General features: G+C 44.5%; 1 protein-coding gene across 7 annotated transcripts in view; it reads left to right on the top strand.

Annotated features, from left to right (window-relative positions):
- ACC (acetyl-CoA carboxylase) overlaps positions 1–18,783 on the top strand; it is a 98,914-nt gene that overhangs the window by 4,916 nt on the left and 75,215 nt on the right. Inside the window, exon 1 of one of the 7 annotated variants that reach the window (XM_075674917.1) lies at positions 4,046–4,161. The exons of 5 other annotated variants lie outside the window; for them this stretch is intronic. In XM_075674917.1, the coding sequence (XP_075531032.1) occupies positions 4,140–4,161 (22 nt within the window). In that variant the 5' untranslated portion in view covers positions 4,046–4,139. Of the gene's footprint in view, positions 1–4,045; positions 4,162–5,834; positions 5,955–18,783 lie in introns of those variants that run through there. One more of the 7 variants, XM_075674913.1, reaches the window with a different exon arrangement.

Raw genomic sequence — 18,783 nt, 5'->3', positions numbered from 1 at the left:
TATATTAAAAAAAAAACAGGTCAACGAAAGGGATCGGAGACGCACAGTGCCTTTGTGCTTCCGATTCATTTTGTCGTTCTGTTTTCTTTCTTTCTCTCTTTCTTTCTTTCTTTCTTTTTTTCATCATTTTCAAATGCGCATCGAAACCAGCTCACCGATTTTCCCTATCTTAATACTCTCCTTGTTTCCGCATTTTAGACGTCGGTTAAGAAATTATCTTATCTATTCGCGAATAAACGCACAATCACCTTGCCGAGCCTGGCCGACTATATATAGTTCTCTCCTGCTAACCGAGTTCTCCCTGCTTAATGTCTTTTTTAATAAAAAAATAACCTCGCAGCTTTGCTAAAGATGGAGTTTCGGCCCTCGGCTCGTGCTGCCAATGCGGTCCCCGACACTGCGCAGTATCGTTCGTACTACTGCGCGAATATACAACGATATGGACAGCAGATAAGTCCGTGCATCGGTGCGAGTCGATGCAAGGTCGGGAATAACAAGGTCAAGTTGTTTTCTTCCCCCTTGCCTCGGCTCGTACAAGACAGTTTGAGGCACCGACAGGCGGAAAGAGTTCGATGTACAGTCTTTAAGATTCATTTCTCTCTTTATCAATTTCGTTCTTTCTTTCTCGTACGCACGTTTTCGATTTGAATGATTAGGCCTTTAAGTTTGAGACTGGTCGTGGCCGAGTTGAATGTTACGGCGCCCAGTTCGACCGGCACGTGGCTGACCCTTGAAAATGAACTCCGTGCTTTTGAAGCAGGAGCGTGCGCATTAACGGCTGCAGCAGTTGCAGCATAACTTTAGACTAAAAACAGGCTAGCTTAAGATAATGTAAATTTGCACGAGCCCCTATGCGAAATTCGGCGTTTAATATAGGAGCGAAGCCATGACGAAACGCTGTCAAGAATAGGCCTTTTTTCATACCGAAGCTGAAAGAAAGGCCGCCATTACCGCTAGCCGGAAGTGACGCATGACCTGGAGCCCGCGCGGCCTGTTTAGCATGGCTTCCGAGATAAGGAGGCGCTGGCGGCGCGCTGACGGGGCTTTAGCCGACAAAATCTCGGAGGCGGCGGGCATACTCGGACGTAGGTACGTCATGCGTACGTCATCGCGACAACCACCAAGTGCACGTCGTCTGCTCAAGGGACTCGCTTAAATAGTGCTAACCAGAAAACTATGCGTTTACCAGCCCTGCGGCTTTAAAAAAACAAAACTGCTTTAGTGGCGTGTAATACTCATAACAAATTCAGCCAAAGTGACCTTGTTGCAGTTGGCCATTAAGCAGACGAATTTTGCCTTCTGGTTGTGCTGACCAAGACGTTTATATAGCTTGTTATTTCTTCGTTTCATTCTCCAGGAGAGACATGAGTGCATAATTCATCAGCAGCAATGTTGATGGATCGAGCCACCTATAAAGTAAAATAATATAACTTATAAAGTAGCAATACAACAACGAATGCAGTGTTCCATTGTACATATACTCCCTGTTCCGTTGTATCAAGAAATTTTCTTGAACAAGGCAGTGGCATTAGCAATAGCAAGACATTAGCAGTGGCGGATGTCAGAAAGTGCACAGTGCGTAAAAAATGAAGAGTTTAATTCGTTATGCTCACTCGTTCCCTTTCTGAGTTCTAGTTTAGTTAGCAGTAGTCAGCTATAGTTTGCTAATTTGTGCAGGTTCGGTCTAGTTGGTTGGAGATAATTATACTAACAGGGCGACGCTAAAACTTGGACCAATGAAAGAAGGGACAAAAACACGGCATTGACTTCCAACTGGTTTATTCTTCTCGGAACAGTAGTTTTTGTACGATTCACGTACAACAACCATTTAATAACTTGAGTTCCGAAAAGAATAAATAAGTTGGAATTCAGCGTCGTGGTTTCATTCTGCAAGTTCAACTTTCGCACTGTTAGTTTAATTGCTAATTTGTGTAGCATGCAATGGCACTAGCAAGGAAAACCTTATAGTTATCTTAATTAACTGAGTAGACATGCGTTATCTATGTTTTTAAATTCAGATCAATCTGTAAAACATACAGGAGCATAGAATTAACAGTTATTTTACGTTGCCATAAGTACACACTTACATCCAATGAAGGAATGTCGACGTCGTAGTCCACAGCATATGTGCGGAGAAAAGATCAAGAGGGCGTATAGCCTTTTAGCATGTTTGTAAATTGCAACAACATAGATAATCACGTCTCATTTCTTGCTGTACTACTTCTTAAGGGAGTCAACAAGCTGTCTTCATCTTGCGGATCGAGAGTTAAAAACCTTCTCGGTTCATTCAGGGTGCATACCTGTGCACGCTTCTAGCGAAAAAAATGACTGCAATTTACTCATTTAAGCGACGAAATGAGTCATAGGGGAGTAATACGTTATTTTGCTCACATGCATACGTAATCAGAGCGTGCACAGCATATCAGCCTTAATTCATACACGAGCGATTCCGAAACTACTCAAATGCGTTGTTGCATTACCATGTTCAAACTCCAAAACGCACACTTGTGGCAGCTATTGCATATGCTTAGAAACATGCTACATGCAGTTAAGCGTAAAATGCATTGCTTTGATCTGATCAGTCATTTCCTGTTCACGTTTCGATCCAGGCTCATGAGCGTACGTAGTCTGTACCGTTTAAGGTTAGCTCGCTTGTTCCGTATATTGGTCACTCCCGTGAATATGTTTCTTTCTCATTTACTATGCGATTTCTCAGTGCATAAATAGCACGCGTTCTTCCTGCCAAGTAACTTCAGAAAGCGCCACGTCAGTGTCACAATTGTGTGTTGGCTTTTCAGCGTCTAGACGAAGAAACAAAAAAAGCTCATCAATTAAACATGGCGAGTAGTGACCCTAGAACAGGAGGTTGAAAGGGCCGCTTGTAGTGATTAGATGGAGCAGAGTTATTAGCTCGAAGGTCCTGTTACTGGGAATAACTTTCCCGCTCAAAAACAATCGCTAGAAAAACGGCTCCGCGTTGTTTGTCCCGTCAAGGTTGCTTGTTCTGGGACCGTGGAGCGGACGACCGGGCGCAAAAGGAAAAACAAACGAAACACCGCGCGAACAGAAGGCGCGAAGCGACTCCAAGAAAATGTCGTCTGGCAACTGGTGGCCATTTTCGTCGTCTGCTCCACAACCGTGGTCGGCTGAGCTTCCTTGAACTACTTGAACGCTGTAGGGTGCCTCGGTGCCACGGAAGCCCGCTCGCTCGGTTTGTACTTTGCACTACCACGCAAGATCAACGTTGCTGCTCGTGGTCCCTCTCAATTCGCTTATGAGAAAGAAACGGGTAGTGGGAAGAAGGGATCAACGTCACTTCCGAATAAATTTCGTCATCGAGCTGTTTCTTCTCAAGGGCATTTCGTCTGCTGCTTCCTCGTACGCCATGTGGGTGTTCGTTGTCCATACCTGAATCGTTGCTGATGAAGCGAAATTATGATCCCTGGCGAATGGACTGAGCACTAATAAGGAGAAGAAAGAAAAAAAGCGAAATCGGCAAGCGCATTGTATCTCGCAGCGCAAGAACGAAAGTGGTCTGGCAACGTCGTACAGCGGCAATTTTGTGATCTGCACCTTCGTCGTCTGCTCTCGGCCCCATTCGGCTGCTGTTCGCATCTCCGCGCGATACCGCACCGTTTATTTCGTCACTCTCTCTCTTGATCTCTCCCACCACCGGTCTTCCGAAGGACGGGACCGGGAAGGCCAGAAGACGGGATTCGTCGTCGGACGTCGTCGTGTGACCGTGGTGGTGCGGTCTACGAGGAAAGGATAAAACGCTCGAGGCTATGTGAGGAAAAGAAAAGAAAAATTATGACCAGCTCACACGTGCACCAGGCCATGCAGGCGGTGGTGGGGTAGTCCCGTACGCACCACGTGTGCGTCGTCTGCACTTCTGCTTCTTCCAGCGTCGTCTGCTCACTGTGACGACAGCGCTTGGCGCCTACTCTCGAGGAAAAAAAGAAAGAAGAAAATAAAGTGGCTGCCTATTATTGGTGGCGTGGAAGCGCCCGCGAAAGTGTTTGCTCACCCGTTAGTTGATCTTGATCACCGTCCTTCTACATTTCAACTTGTGTGATCTCTTCTGCACCATTGGACTTCTTTGAGAAGAGGACGGAAGTCCGCCCTCGTGCTTTTGGATTATGGACACGTCTTCGTCGACTGGTGAGCATTTTTTAAAATGTTTTATGTCGTACATCGTTTACAAAAATGCACTTTCTTCTCATTCCTCAACTTCAAAGGCATGCTTAATTCAAGATCGTAGCAGCTCATCTATGTTCCCGTTCAGTATCATATTAGTTACTGTAGTCCGAGAAAATAGCTTGTTATGTGGTGTTAATTCATTTGGTAGCAATACTGTTGTGTTATATTTAAGTGTAGTGAGCACTGTACGTGATTACATTTATCTGCCTCTCGCCTGATGCGTGACCGTTAGGCATTGTGCAGGCGACGATGTCGTCTGCAATTTACCTTTACCCTGACGATTCGCATGCGAATTATCATTCGTGTCTATTTTGACTTCGACGACTCAGATGCGGCATGACAGTTCAGTGAATTGCATTTGTTTGTGTTGTATGGGTGACTGTTTTTAAGACTCGCACATGTATTAAGTTGTAGTAGTAGTGACTTTCCTGTCTGCAACAGACAAATAAAATCGTTCTTATGTTATCTTTTCAAAGGGGGGAAGGGTGGCTGGTTTAGAAGTGCGCGTCTGGAATTTAATATTGACAGTATAGTCGCGCAGGACCAATCGTATAATGCCAGATAGAACGTAAATACGCACCTCGCGCTATAAGCGAGGTATCGTTTAAAGCGATAAATCACCTGATTGCTGCATCCAGGAATGATAGGGTGTAAACATGGGCGATGTGGTTCTAAGGATCATATACTAACATACGCACAGCCCAATGTTGAAGCCAATGTTTCTAAACCTTGGGACACTGCTGTGGGGTCTATGAATTGCGTCAGTTTCCATTGTGAACAAATATGATAGATAATAGTTAGCCTCGTTTTAATGGTGGAAAATATTATGCGGCAAAAATTAGTGTGAGCACAGTGATGTCTCCACTTTTTGCGATGGTGTGCGCGGGTTACACTTTATAAAGAACCTTTCGGAACAGGGCTACTCACAGCATAATATCGTTAGATTTAGTCTAGGCAAGAAAAGTGATTGATATTTAATTACAGTAGTTTATCTAACGGTAACCGTGTCGTGGAACTCTGTCAGAGTTCTATGACAGTACTGTCGTTGCAGGAAAGGAATTCGGCTGAGAGGTTAGACTTGGGTCTATTGTAGCGTGCGAAGACGGTTTCCAAAAGGCTAAATTTAGCTCGCCATATACTTTAGCGCCCTTAGTGAATAAAAAAATTGTTAAAAAGAAATACGCCTCACGACATTGTGGGCACATTACGAAAATGAAGTTCGGAAACATAAGTCCAGAAAAAAACGATAACATGCCTGCGAGCCCTGGACAATGGCAATTCCTTCCTTCAAGCAGTCGTTAAGTAGGACGCCGGTTTTTCAGCAGGAAAACCCGGTACCGCGCAAACTCTTGCTCCCGAATCACTGCTACAAGGAAGCACAACGCATCAGAGCAGAGTGCGAAATTGAAGAAAGAAGACAGAAGAAATGGCTTCACGCCTTTCCTTTTCCTCTTGCTCGCTGAAATAAAAAAAAATAGAAAGAAAAAGGTAGTTACTTTCGGATGACGACCGACCGTTTCCGGCTTAGTTTCGTATTCAGCCGTCACGCGCACTCCGCTGCACCCCCTCAGCCGCAGACGGCATAGCAGACGATCGACGCGTCGTCGTCTGCTGATTCCGTGTCGTCTGCATGCGAAGTAGCTGCCGCGCAGCACGTTCGCATAACATGATCGCATGGCTGCAAGTTCTCTTCCGCTTTATACTGGTCCTGCTGGGACTCAAGGCTGTTCGGCGGGCGACCAAGAGGCGTCCCCGTGAGTGCATCTTGAAACCTCGAGAAAAAGAAAAAGGCCGGTAGCGCCAGGCCTTGTTTTCCTCTTCCTCAATTTCCCAGCAATTTTTCCGTCCCCCATTTTTGTTTTTGCTTTCTTTCGTTTGATCTCTGTGCGCTTGCTGTTTATAACTGCATAGTGTGATACGCAGGTGGCATCGTATACATGTTATTCGGGGTCACGCGCTAATTACGCTCCGCGGAACGAGGAAAGAGGAACCGCAAACAAAAGTGTCCACTGAATCCCTATATTGACGTAGTAGAGTTCTGTCAACATCACTTAGTTGTCCGGATTCTCACAAAACGAAGTTGTATTTGTTGTGGATGGGCAATTTGGATTTCGCGGTGACATCTCAATGGGCGGCCAGCTGGGTATGTGTTCTGGGTATATCGTTATAATTGTACCAAAATTAATATGGTGCGAGCAAGAGTCGAATGAGACTGTATATATATATATATATATATATATATATATATACAGAGAAAGAGAGAGATATTATTTCGAAGCTGTATGGATTTTTTTAGATAGCCTGCCGCAGATAACATAATTCTAGTCCTTCAGCTTGATTATTGAGAGAGGCTCACATTACTTGCACAAGAAATCGAAACATACATCCCACGAATTACCAAAATCCACTAATTGTTTTTCGAATAAGTTACCTACGGCACATACTGCAATTTACGAATTGTAGCCGACGAGTTTGCAAGGCATATCCACTTGTAATGAACTTCCAGAATTAATGAAGCGTTCGGAGATTATATGCGCCGTCAAACTTGCCGTAAAAATGCACTGTTGTACCGCTTAAGTTTTTTTCAACAAAACATTCTTTTATGCACTGCAGCACAAAAGTAACTGCAACGCTTATACTTTGGGAAATAAAATATCGAAACTGGTGTCATCCCGGAAATTCCTTTTAAGTGGACACGTCTTGCAAGCTCACCGGCTACAGTTCCTAAATTGCAGTATATTCCGTAAGATAATTATTTAAAAAGTTAATTAGCGACTTACTGTTAATTAGATGTATGTGAGTTTCGATTTCCCGTGCTAGTAATGTCTCCTTTTTCGAATAATTTAGCTCAAATACCAGAATTATGCTATCCGCCACAGGCATATTTTCAAATTCCATAAAACTTAAAAGTGATCACCTTATATATATATATATATATATATATATATATATATATATATATATATATATATATATATATATATATATATATATATATATATATATATTATCAAGAATGAAGTTCTGGCAATACATAAAAATAAATGGCGGGACTGATCTTGGGCAATCTTTCGTTGTGGGTATGGGCCAGTATGTGCAATCATTATCATCATCAACATATGAAGCTTAGGCATGCTTACCATCAAGCGGTTAATTGCTGTAGTAAAAGACATGTTTCATCGCTCATCGTTCCTGCTCGATCCGAGGTGACGAAAAACATTACTGCACAATTTGACTGAGCCAGTTGTATGTATGTATGTATGTATGTATGTATGTATGTATGTATGTATGTATGTATGTATGTATGTATGTATGTATGTATGTATGTATGTATGTATGTATGTATGTATGTACGTACGCATGTATGTATGTACGTACGCATGTATGTATGTACGTACGCATGTATGTATGTTTTATTGCATAGTCATAGGTTAATAGTCACAGTTCATAGCTGTTTGTGGCTGCGACCATAATCTTCCATCGCTGAAAGCGTGTTCAGGATCGTTTCTTTTGTAGATTCGCTCTTAAATTTCTCCAGACATTTTTCGTGTTTCTTTTCCTTCTTTGTTTAGGTCTGTTGGCCCCCAATTCCTTCATAGAGAGGAAACTTTAGCTCGGAAGCTCCTATCCAAATCTATGGGAATGGAGAAATCGTTTTTTCTCGTCGACCATTCCGCTGAACTTGATTAGGTTTGTTGTATTCAAAAGACAAAAGTGAAAATATAACGACTGTAGGGAGCAGATATTTTTATTTAGGCCGTCGAACTTTATAAATATGCTAATATTCCCGACTTTCAAGAAAGAAGCTATCAAGTTTACAGCTCTGCAACTTAGCTGTAGTCGGATACAACTTGAGTCTGCAGTGAAGCACCGCCCATTTCCCTCATAACCGCCAGCCATTGTTCCTTCGCGAGGCTGCAAATAGTTCGTACTTCAAACTCTTTCTGCTACCAAAATATGGCGGTAACAGCAAAAAATAATATTATTAGCGCGTAAGTTTAGACGTTTTTCCTCGTCTTTTGTAGTCGACTCGTGAAGCTCTAATTCTTTATTGAACTGGAATAAAATGGTTGCATCGATGCAACTATTCATTGCCAAGTTTCACTTCAGTTGGCAGTGAAGTTTCATTGGTAAAACGCGCTCAGCAGTGAAATGAACTGTACCGCGGACTTTTCAAGAGTGAAATGCTGAGACTCCATACACTTTGTCCATGTCTGTTGCACACCTCATCGCTTCCGCCGATGAAAAGACTCTTCCAGAACAGCAGACGCTCCGGAGGTATCAAGTACGACGCCATTTTGAAAAGGCCCCATGACGATGATTTTGTTTGCTTCTGTGATTGGCTGGCGGACAAACACAACCCCGCGAGGTTAGTGTGCCTTGGTTTCCAACTGCTGTTTTTTTTTTACGTTGTATCCTACTATAGTTATAGCGTTGTTGAAACGGCAACTCGGGCGTCTTTTAACCAACTATATGATATATGTATAATTGTCAATGTATGTATAATACCGCCATTCGAAGTATGTCACTAGTCTGCGATTAGGACTTTTGAAAAATCCTTGCAATAATTGTAACAAGTTCGCGTAATCTGGAAATTATTATACAACACAATATTTGTTCACTTTATATGCTCTTACAGATGGAGGTTTCAGAACTTCGATATCTGCTTCAGGAGTAGAGTTATGGATTTCTAAAATTCGTGCTTCTATTTCTTTTAAACTCACCAATTTTCGCCTATGTTTTTGAAAAAATTCACGCCCTGAGTTAAAACTTTGCTTCCTACGGTCACGAGAATTTAACTTTCGCTATCAAACGCAACACATTTCATTCGGTCGGTTGGTCCAGCGGTTCCCTCTTCAAAGCTGCGTTTCGCATGTGCGGATCGGCGGCATCGGGGTTGACCCTGAGCTAATGCTTCCTCTAAATACAAAGTGGCAGCCTGACGTTGTTTTTCACCTCTATGCGTGTTTTTCGCGCCGTCAAATTTTGTCGTGACCTGCTATATACGGAACAGGAAGACGTTTTGTAGCATCGCTATTTCTGTGACTACGCATGTTACGACTGCTGAGGTGTAAACGCTTTGCTATGGTTGCTGAAATGCGGCAGAAAATCGCTCCCACTTCACGTAGGATTTGACAGCGGCGAAAGGAATAAGGAATCGTTTATTAATATCGAAACGAAGCTGATTAGTCAGTCAATGAGTCGATCAAGAGCTAGTTATTTAATATAGTCAAAGATTTACTGTTCGTTCCCAAATTATTTCATTCTCAAGATATTCAACTAGGATGGCGAGTCGATATTATTTCGTTCATGTTCGTGGGACTTCTGAAGCGCGCCATGGCTGACACGCACGAAACGCTGTTTAAAGCATTCAAAAAAACCATATGCCAGAAGCTCGATGACTAGAGTTCAGCACAAGCTCCGCCCCCAAAACTGAGAGAGTCAGGCTCCTCCGCTATGACGTCACGGAAATGAGTGACCGTATATTGGCGGGTGCATCTGAACAAATTCTCTGCGTTGGGCAGTGGTGCGCTTATCGCTGCACAATTATTACCGATGACAACCTAATAATACAGTAACCGATACAACGCCGTATAACTCGAATTGAATGAGGCGGCCCCCTTTCAATACCGGCGTCTCTCGGGAACTATGTTTTGGATCGCGGAGGAATAAGAAAGCGGGTGCAGTGCTGTTTTGTAGGCGAAGCTTACTGGCGCCGAATTCTTGGGTTCGTCACCGAATGTAGAGTGTCATCGCCTAAAGGTTCTTCCATTGGAGTGCAACTGAATCACCTATCGGACGCTGTAGAAGAAAAGTGTGCCTTCAAGGGCGTACAGCGGTGGCCCCTCGGAGAACAAGGACAGCCATGGCGTTGAGGATAAAATGCCAGCGTAGTGTTTCCCTGGGCGTGTCTCGACTTGAACGTCATGATACGAAGTCAGCGATCGTTTTCCAGTAATGCCCTTGTTGACTCCTGTGATGGACTTGCGTTAACTGCAAGCCTTAGCTTGGACATATATACTTTGCCCAGCGTTTGATCAACATCGGTGTTGGGCTAGGTATCACGTGTTTCAGAAAAAAAACTGCTTGGGTAATTCATGAAAAGCACATTTGCCGCTAAAAGGACACACACATGAAGGTGTATCTAGATATAGGAATGGTATGACGGTGACACATCGTCGTCGTAAATGTTTCCGTCTTCTTGCGTGTTTGCTTTTAGCGGCAAATGTGCCTTTCAGATTATGCGGTTGTACCGTTTTATTCACGGTCTGTGTTCGTTTTGAGCTGGCTTCTCATTTTAAAGCGACACTAAAGAGGAACAGTAAATCGATTTACACTCACAAAGTATTCGCTCAAAACTCAATATTCATTGATTTGGCTGGAAAAAAGAAGTTTATTATTGTTATAGTGGAGAAAAATAAGGCCAAAGTTCTTTTTTTCTTCTTGAATTTGATGCCTATAAATCTCAGTTCTAGGACGTTAGTGTGACGTTGCATATTTCGAAGAATTTCTTGGCCGCATTTAGCGTAGAAAAAAATCAGAAAATTTAATACATCGTAATATAAAGTGCATCCGTTGTGTTTTTCTCATCCGTACGCCTTATTAAAGACTGCTTGATCAGGCGTGTGGGAAGGGTGCTCTTTCGGTCGAGATGTCCGCGGCCAAAATATGCCCGTCATTCATCTCATGGAAATTTAAGTTGTATATACAGTAAGGGTGTTTTCACCATATATGCTTTCTATGTAAACGCTAATGTTAAAGCAGGCGAAGGGCATTATAGCGTCACTGTTAATCGATTACGTGTTGAAATAGTGACCGGTACATTGTTACATATGACCGGAAACCGATTCGAACGAATTGGTTGCGGCAGCTCCACGGTCATCGTGCACGTATACATGGCGATCTTAAATTTATCTGTCTCGCAAACACGAGTACGCTGTAAAATAATTTACGCCCTTTACCCTTTAAAAAATTTGCACCCTTCGCGGCTTATCTTGTCCCACAACGATAATCGTCATCTGTCTTGCCTGCGTTTCCTGTCTTTAACGCTGCGAGCCCGGTGCTTTCAAGTCACGAACGGCTTGCGCGTTATCAGTGGGACACAAAATACTCGACAGGAAAGTATCGAGTGTCGTTTTTTTTTTCATGAAAGGAAACGCAAGCAAGGCGGATGCCGGTTATTGTTGTAGGACAAATATACATGCGACTCATAGAAATGTTCCTCGTATCCTTATTGCCGTTTTCTACTCACTTATGAGTCATCGAGTACTCTGGTTCTGACTAAATACTTTGCCTAACTTTTTCTAAATATGTAACCGCATCGTTCGAAAGTTATCGAAGGCTTGTTAGGAATGAGCCGTTGGGTGTTATATGTGGATTTCTTTTGCTTCGTTCTGTTGAGTGCGCGCTGTTTTTCTGCTGAGCGTACGTTGAAAGCTTCAACCGTATCCCGGCTACTTTTCGACGAAGTGACGGTATTCTATCAGGTGTGCACATTCATGAAAAATCTGCGCGACCACTCTCTCGTGAACTTAGCTATGAACAGAGAGAAGCTGCAAACGACACGCGAAATAGTGCTTTTTATTTCTTTTCTTTTTTGAATAGAGGATAAATTCGACAACTTCCTCTGCACAGTGGCGAAATCTGCCATACTGTCATATTCGCCATCTTCTCATCTATAATTGGCTCACCAGGTGGCTACGACTGTTCCGATTGGCTCAAAACGCAGACATGACGCAATTCAACGTTGGGGCGGAATTTGACAAGGCCTATAGAACAGCACCCCAGAGAGAGAAAGAGGATATAAGGAAGGCAGGGATGTTAACGAGTCAAGAGTCTAGTTTGCTACCCTACGCTGGGGGAAGAGAGAGAGAGAGAGAGAAGGGGGAGAGAGAGAGAGTATAGAGACGTGCACAGACAGTGCTTGAGTCGAAGCCGCTCTTGCAAACCAGACGTTCTGAGAAAGCACAGAAGTGCCTTCACTGCCTTCTGAGCCGATGAGCGGTGGGGACGGTGCTCTAGCACTGTCTGTTCACTCAGAGGACGATCATCTAATTTCCTCAATGTGTTGGGCAAATATATCTAGCAAGGTTAGTACATGAAACATATGTCACTATTGCGGCAGTGCTTGTGGCGACGCCTCGCGTCCGTTTGAGCAATCATATAATGTACTAGAAATATTCTTGTGTTGCACTTTTTCTTCTGTATCCACATACACACAAAAAAATGCAAAATCGCTTTCTTGGTACGTATAAGCAGCTGTCTACATACATTCAGGTAAGTGGAGTACACAGGGGGCTACTGCCAGTGCTATCGCACAGAGACGGCAAACGAGCTGTCTGGAAAGCAAAATTTTGTATGATAACACAAAGGGCGAGTGTCAAAGGGGGTGAGTGTCTAAGTTTTTGGAGCCTGATCAAGCAGTCTATCGGACGACAAGATGATAAAGAAGCAAATATATGCGAAACTGGCTGAGACCTGTGATCTTCTGCTGAAACAAATCTCCGGAGTCAAGCCAGCATATTGTAATGGAATGCGAAGATCAGAAGGTGTCCATCCAACCTTTCACAGGCGTTTAGGTTCAAAGCTGAAAGCAGATGATTATACTGTCAATGGAGAAAATACACCAGGGGAATATGGGCGCGGGATTGCCACAGGCATAGGTAACTTCATGAGATAAAGCAGAGATAGGCCGAGCAGAACGCTAGATTGCTATGCACGTGAGCGAATCAGAAAGTCTTTGCCCCTATCTTTTATTAGCCAAAATTAGCTACATACAGGTAATTGTAAATATACGTACTATTCCACGTACCTTACACTATTTTCCCACTTCGTCCCCGCGCCGGTTCAGACATATGATTCATCACAGCACTAAATTTTAGATGCACACTGTGCCCTGTTGTCCTCAATCAGCGACGCACGCAGCCGCTCCGAACGCTCATTGCCATGTAAGTCTTCACGGCCTTTTGCGAACTCGCAACCACCACCACATCACGCTTCTCAAAGCGAGACACCTTTCCCGATACGTGGGCTGCATGTACCCGTGGATTTCGATGGGCGTTCCTTCATTTCTCCATAGAAAACGAATCAAGCTTCGTTGCTCGTGCGCCATAGACATGTGAAGCACAACCGCCATCTTCAACAACTGACACCAGCGCCGTGCCGCGGAGCTACCGGTAGATAAGGCCGGGCCGGTCCAAGAAAGGTCCACCGCTGGGAATGGATATGCTGGCTTCGCATTTACAGCCGTAATTTGGCTAAAAAAAATTGGGGAAAGACTTTCTGATTCGCCATCGTATATGTGGTAACGCTTATCTCACGCAGGCTAGGTGACTGTTTGATAAGACACCCTGATTTAAAGAGAATTCCATTAGCGGATTCCATCTCACATGTATAACTACATTTAGACGCTTACGCGTAGTACGTCAAGCCCTGTGAGGACTGTGATTCTTGGATAACGTTGTAGGCCAAAGTTTAAACGCAAGCTGTTCTGTTATTTCCCCTTCGACGACGGCGCATCTTCGGCATGCCTGCGTAAAAACCGACTGGCCTTCGATTATCAATTGCTCTCACGACTTCGAGGTTTGTACATAATATGCCTATGATCGTTTCGCAAGGTTCTGTAATTAAGGCTTTCTGTATTATGTCTGCGTTTCTGTTTTGTTCTGCCGCCCGCGTGGCCGACCCCCACCAACGCCAGTCGATCGAGAAGCCCGCGCGACGGATGGCATAACCCTGGCGGCAGTGATTGTTATCGACGAGGAAAGGTTGTCTCGAGTTTTCGCTGCGCGGCGCCGTAACCGTGCGAATTCTATACGTTCGCACAACCGGTTGCTAACGCGCAATCGACTCGGAAGCTCTGCGCTACACTGCGTCGGTGCCTCGTCGCATAATCGGGCGGCAAGAAGAAAAGTGGTGTCCTTCGATCGCGCTCAGGTCACGCGAAAAAGGAAAAAAAGTAAAGAAGGCCGAGTCGAAGCGATACAAAAAAACAAGAAACACATGGAGACTGTAGCTCTAGTAAAGGGTACGACGCCTGCTGCGTAGCGCGTGCGAGTCTCCGCGGCTCAAGATGGCCGGCCAACGAAGGTTGTCCGTGCTATACCCGTATATATATTGATAACGTGAGCATGATTTGGAACGTGAATTGATCAATACAACTGATCAGAGAAAATGAGCGATCCGAACGTTTGTTACGCGTAACTGCGTGGAAGTGCGACTTGAAAATCGCTCTGTAGGTGTAGTAACCCCAAGTGCACATACGGGAATGCGTGACGGCTAGTTTCAGATTGATGTTGATCGTATAATTATCATCATCATCATTTATGTTTCTTAAAAACCCTGATGGTGTTTCACTTTTATGATGGGAACAAAATGAACTACTAAAGGTCGTAGTATTGTAAGGGATGTCATGAATTTGTTTGCAGCGGGAATGGCGAAAAGGGTAGGGGAGACACGGGATGGTCCGAAAAAGCCGATTCCAAAACATTGCGCCGTTTCTTCTTCTTCCTCTTCTACTTCTATTTGAGGCTCGAGCTGGTTGCCTAAGAACAAACACATACCGCAGCAAATATTCGCAACAAAATGAGACGTGTGTATGCTGTGGCGAAATTCCGGAGACGACTCAGCACAACCTAATGGAATGCGAAGGGCTTCACCCAGTAGGACCCGTAGGTAACGTACGCGGCCAGCAGAGGCTTGGCGTGCTCGCCACAGAAATCGGAGCTATTAATCGCTGAGCTAAAACATCAAAGGGGACACGCTGGGAGCAGAAGACCCATCAATGTTTTCCTAAACGGAAATGAGGTTCCCAAGGCGGAGGAAACCAGAATTCTGGGCACGTATATCCAGAGAAATGGACACAACCTCACGACAATCAAGAAGTTGGAAGGATACGCGGCGCACGTCGCGGGGAGATTTAGGAGAGTTGCCACACCGTATCTTGTGTTTAAACAAGAATAAAAAGAGAAAATAGATGCGATCGTTAGGAAGAGCGTTAAGAGAGCCCCAGGGCACCCAGACTCGACCTCGACAGACCTCCTTCTCAAAATGGGGGTTCACAGCACGTTAGTTGAGCTCACTCAGGTAGTACGAGTGTCTCAGTTGGAAATATTAAGCCAGTCCAAAACAGGGAGAAAAATCATGGAATGGGTAGGAATCCAATGCGACAGGAGTGCCCCGACTGGGAAGAGCGACATTCCGTTGGACGTGCGTAAACGCTTCCGAATTGCCCCCCTACCTATATATCTGCATCCTATCTCCAACAAAGAGAGGAGAGCTCACAGGGCTAAGGCTCCAGTAAATAAACATAAAATCACACCGGCGCATAAAGTAGCGTACGTGGACGCCGCTTGCGGCACAGACGGGGCTGCGGTATCGACGGTGGTTGAGGGCGACGGGTGCGTTGAGATAGCGTGCTCCATGTGCACGAGGGACGCCTGTACAGCCGAGGAGGTTGCAGTAGCGCTCGCTTGTGCGGTAACAAAAGCGGGAGCCGTATTATGCGATAGAAAATTAGCTATCCGAAATTTTAACAAAGGGAGAATCTCGGAAAAGGCCCTCGAGTTCTACTCAAAAACCCTCCTAAGAGAGACATAACTTTTATTTGGGTTCCGGCCCATGAAGAAGTCCCATGTAACGAAGCCGCTCACGAGCTCGCCGGAGCACTCTACCACCGGGCAACTCTAGAGCAACCAGTTACAGGGATCAAAGATAACATCATCACGTACAGGGAAATTTTAGATCATTAAAAAGCCGAAAGAAGAATCTTTCCGCCTCCGCATCGGTCTCTCTCTCTCTCTCTCTCTCTGGAGGACGCTCGCATTTGGCGGCGCCTCCAGGCAAACAATTATACATCACCACATTGGATCTACTTAACTCAGACGAGGAACTATAACGACGCCTTCTGCTAAATTTTGTAAGGAGAAAGGTTCGCTAGACCTCGTGATATGGGAATGTGCTGGCTCCCCAGGGGCCAAGGAAAACATTGACAGTAGAGAAGCCTGGGAGGCCTTGCTCCAGAGCGAGGTTGAAGACGACCATGCAGCGTCGAGCAATCCGCCTGGCCGTTGAAGCCGTGAAGACTCACCGTCCTCAACGCGCGGGGACTGCTTCGTCCCCCCCCCCCTACCTGCGTGTAGGGTAAGAGGTGGGCACCCCAGTTCGGTGGAGTAATAAAGTTTTCAATCAATCAATCAATTGAGAATGCCGAAGAGGCCCCAGTACTTAGAAAGGATTAAGCTTTTGGCAAAGTCCTCTTTTCCGAGCAGGTGTCCGCAGCGCCACAATATTATTTGTCGAGCTTAAACAGAGCATGCACAACAAAGAATTATGAATTAAAATTTGTCAATTACCAGTGTTTGTAAACGGTAACTGCCTAAATTGTTAGGGTGTGTTCCGTTACCGTCATCAGACAATTCATTCTACTATTGAGTTGCATCAGACAGGTAGGAGCGGTTAAATGCGTTAGTTGAACAGTGAAGTTGTTTGGACTTCGAGTTAAAAACACAGAGAGAAGTTCGTTTTCGAGGAAACAGAAACGTGTGATGAAGTTATGAAGTTTGGAAAGGTACGTCATTGAGTATGGATTATGCCACTGTTACAAATGTAGGTGAACCTGGAAACGGAACAACGCGTTGGAGTAGTCTCGGAATCGTTCTCATTTGAGTTTGTGCGGATATATAGTGGGATACAAATGAAGTCTGCAGTGAAGCCCCGCCCACGCCCTCATAACCGCTAGCCACTGTTCATCCTCGAGGCCGCAAATAGTTCGTACTTCAAACTTTCCCTGCTACCTAAGTAAGGCGGTAACCACAACAACATAATTGTAAACGCATAATTTTGTACATTTTCACTTGCCTATTATAGAGGAACGGTGAAAGAGAAACTCTGTATTGAACTGAAATAAAACGGTTGCTTTGCTGCACCTATTTATTGCCAAGTTTCACTTCGGTTGGCAGTTAAGTTTCATGAGTAAAACGGGGTCAGCAGTGAAATGTACTGTACTGCGGACTTTTGAAGAGTGAAATGCTAAGACTCTATGCACTTTGTCCATGTCTGTTGCACACCCCATCGCTTCCGCCGATGAAGACTCTTCAAAAACAGCAGACGCTCCGGAGGTATCAAATACGACGCCATTTTGAATAGGCCGCATGACGACGATGTTTGCTTCTGCGATTGGCAGGCGGAGGTCTCTGCGGTCCGTGTGCCTTGGTTGCCAACTGCTGCGCAATGCAATGCTAGCAATGCAGCGATGCAACGCGGGCAGTGCAGCCATGAATTTCGCTACATTGCCATTGCAGTTACATTCGCAAGTCTTTGTAAATCGCAGAAGAACTGAAAGCTGGGAGAATAGGTGATTATTCCTTGTAAAACTAGCACGCACAAAGATCGAAGGACATGGGTAATTTTCAATAAAGCGCTGTTTGCAAACTACCTGTTTTACCTGGAATATCTTAGGGAGTTGTGATTTTTAAGGAAGAGACAAGTCATTACGTGCGGTCGTTTCAAAAGCTAGACATACCCATCGTCAAGCAATGGGGATGTATAATAATACCATGATATATGCACAAACAAAGTAAATACTTACTCAAGCGTCCACCGAGATAAACTAAAAATGAAAGGGAATAGCTGAATGCATCAGCAATGGAACATAGAGATCTTACGGGCTACATTAAGTATGAGCTGGTACGTGGAACCTGGGAATGAGTAATGGTGCTAGCTAATGATCGCAAATTCCCATTCTGTGCTATAAATCAGAAATTTTGTCCAGGTATATCCTGGCACACAGAAATTTCGGGAGTGGCACGTGCCCGATTGGCATATTACCATTCACAGAATGCTCGAGACGTAGACGTCTACAGAGCATTGGTGGCACCATCTCGTGACGTTGAGTTTAACTAAATCCCATAATGCTAGTATTGCAAGGATATGTGCTATGTGACCTTAGCTTGTGTAATAACGGTGTCGGAAGCCAAAAGCATGAATACGTACACTCTATTTTATTTTTCCTTCAAAAGTGTAGAGCAATAGGAAACAGAATACAGTTTATGATACATTGTGGTTCAACATAAAGCCACAAAATGTCGCTACCACCGATGTTGCTGCCGTCCAGGCCTCTAGTGTTTCGTTACTCCGTAAGCTGCAATACGTATAAGGACAGGTTAAGGCTCTATCAAACGAAAACAAAACTCCAAAGGGACGCGCGTTACTCTTTGAGGGTATAGGGCGGGTTTTTAAAATGCTACAGGAAAATTTTCGATAGTATATTTGCCGCTGCTGTGTGCAATTAAGCTATGGGAAACATACAGAACATATCTTAATACAATGTCATTCCATTGAGCCCCAATTGGGCCAAGCAAGCAGGTAGATCCAAGAAACGTTCCGCCATGGGAAGGTTTAAGGGGTACTGACACGATGTTTCGGAGTCTTCTTTTGCTATAAATGGAGGTCCGGTACCTTTGAACCATAGGAAAAATACCGACAAGCCTCACAACGCTCTCAATAATTTCCCTGTGAACCACGAACGTCTTTTCAACGTCTATAATTGATTGAAACATCAACGTCTTGACGTCACATACATGT

This window comes from Dermacentor variabilis, chromosome 11, assembly GCF_050947875.1.
Source record: "Dermacentor variabilis isolate Ectoservices chromosome 11, ASM5094787v1, whole genome shotgun sequence".
In the NCBI taxonomy this organism is placed as follows: Eukaryota; Metazoa; Arthropoda; class Arachnida; order Ixodida; family Ixodidae; genus Dermacentor; species Dermacentor variabilis.
This window is presented reverse-complemented; position numbering and strand designations above follow the sequence as displayed.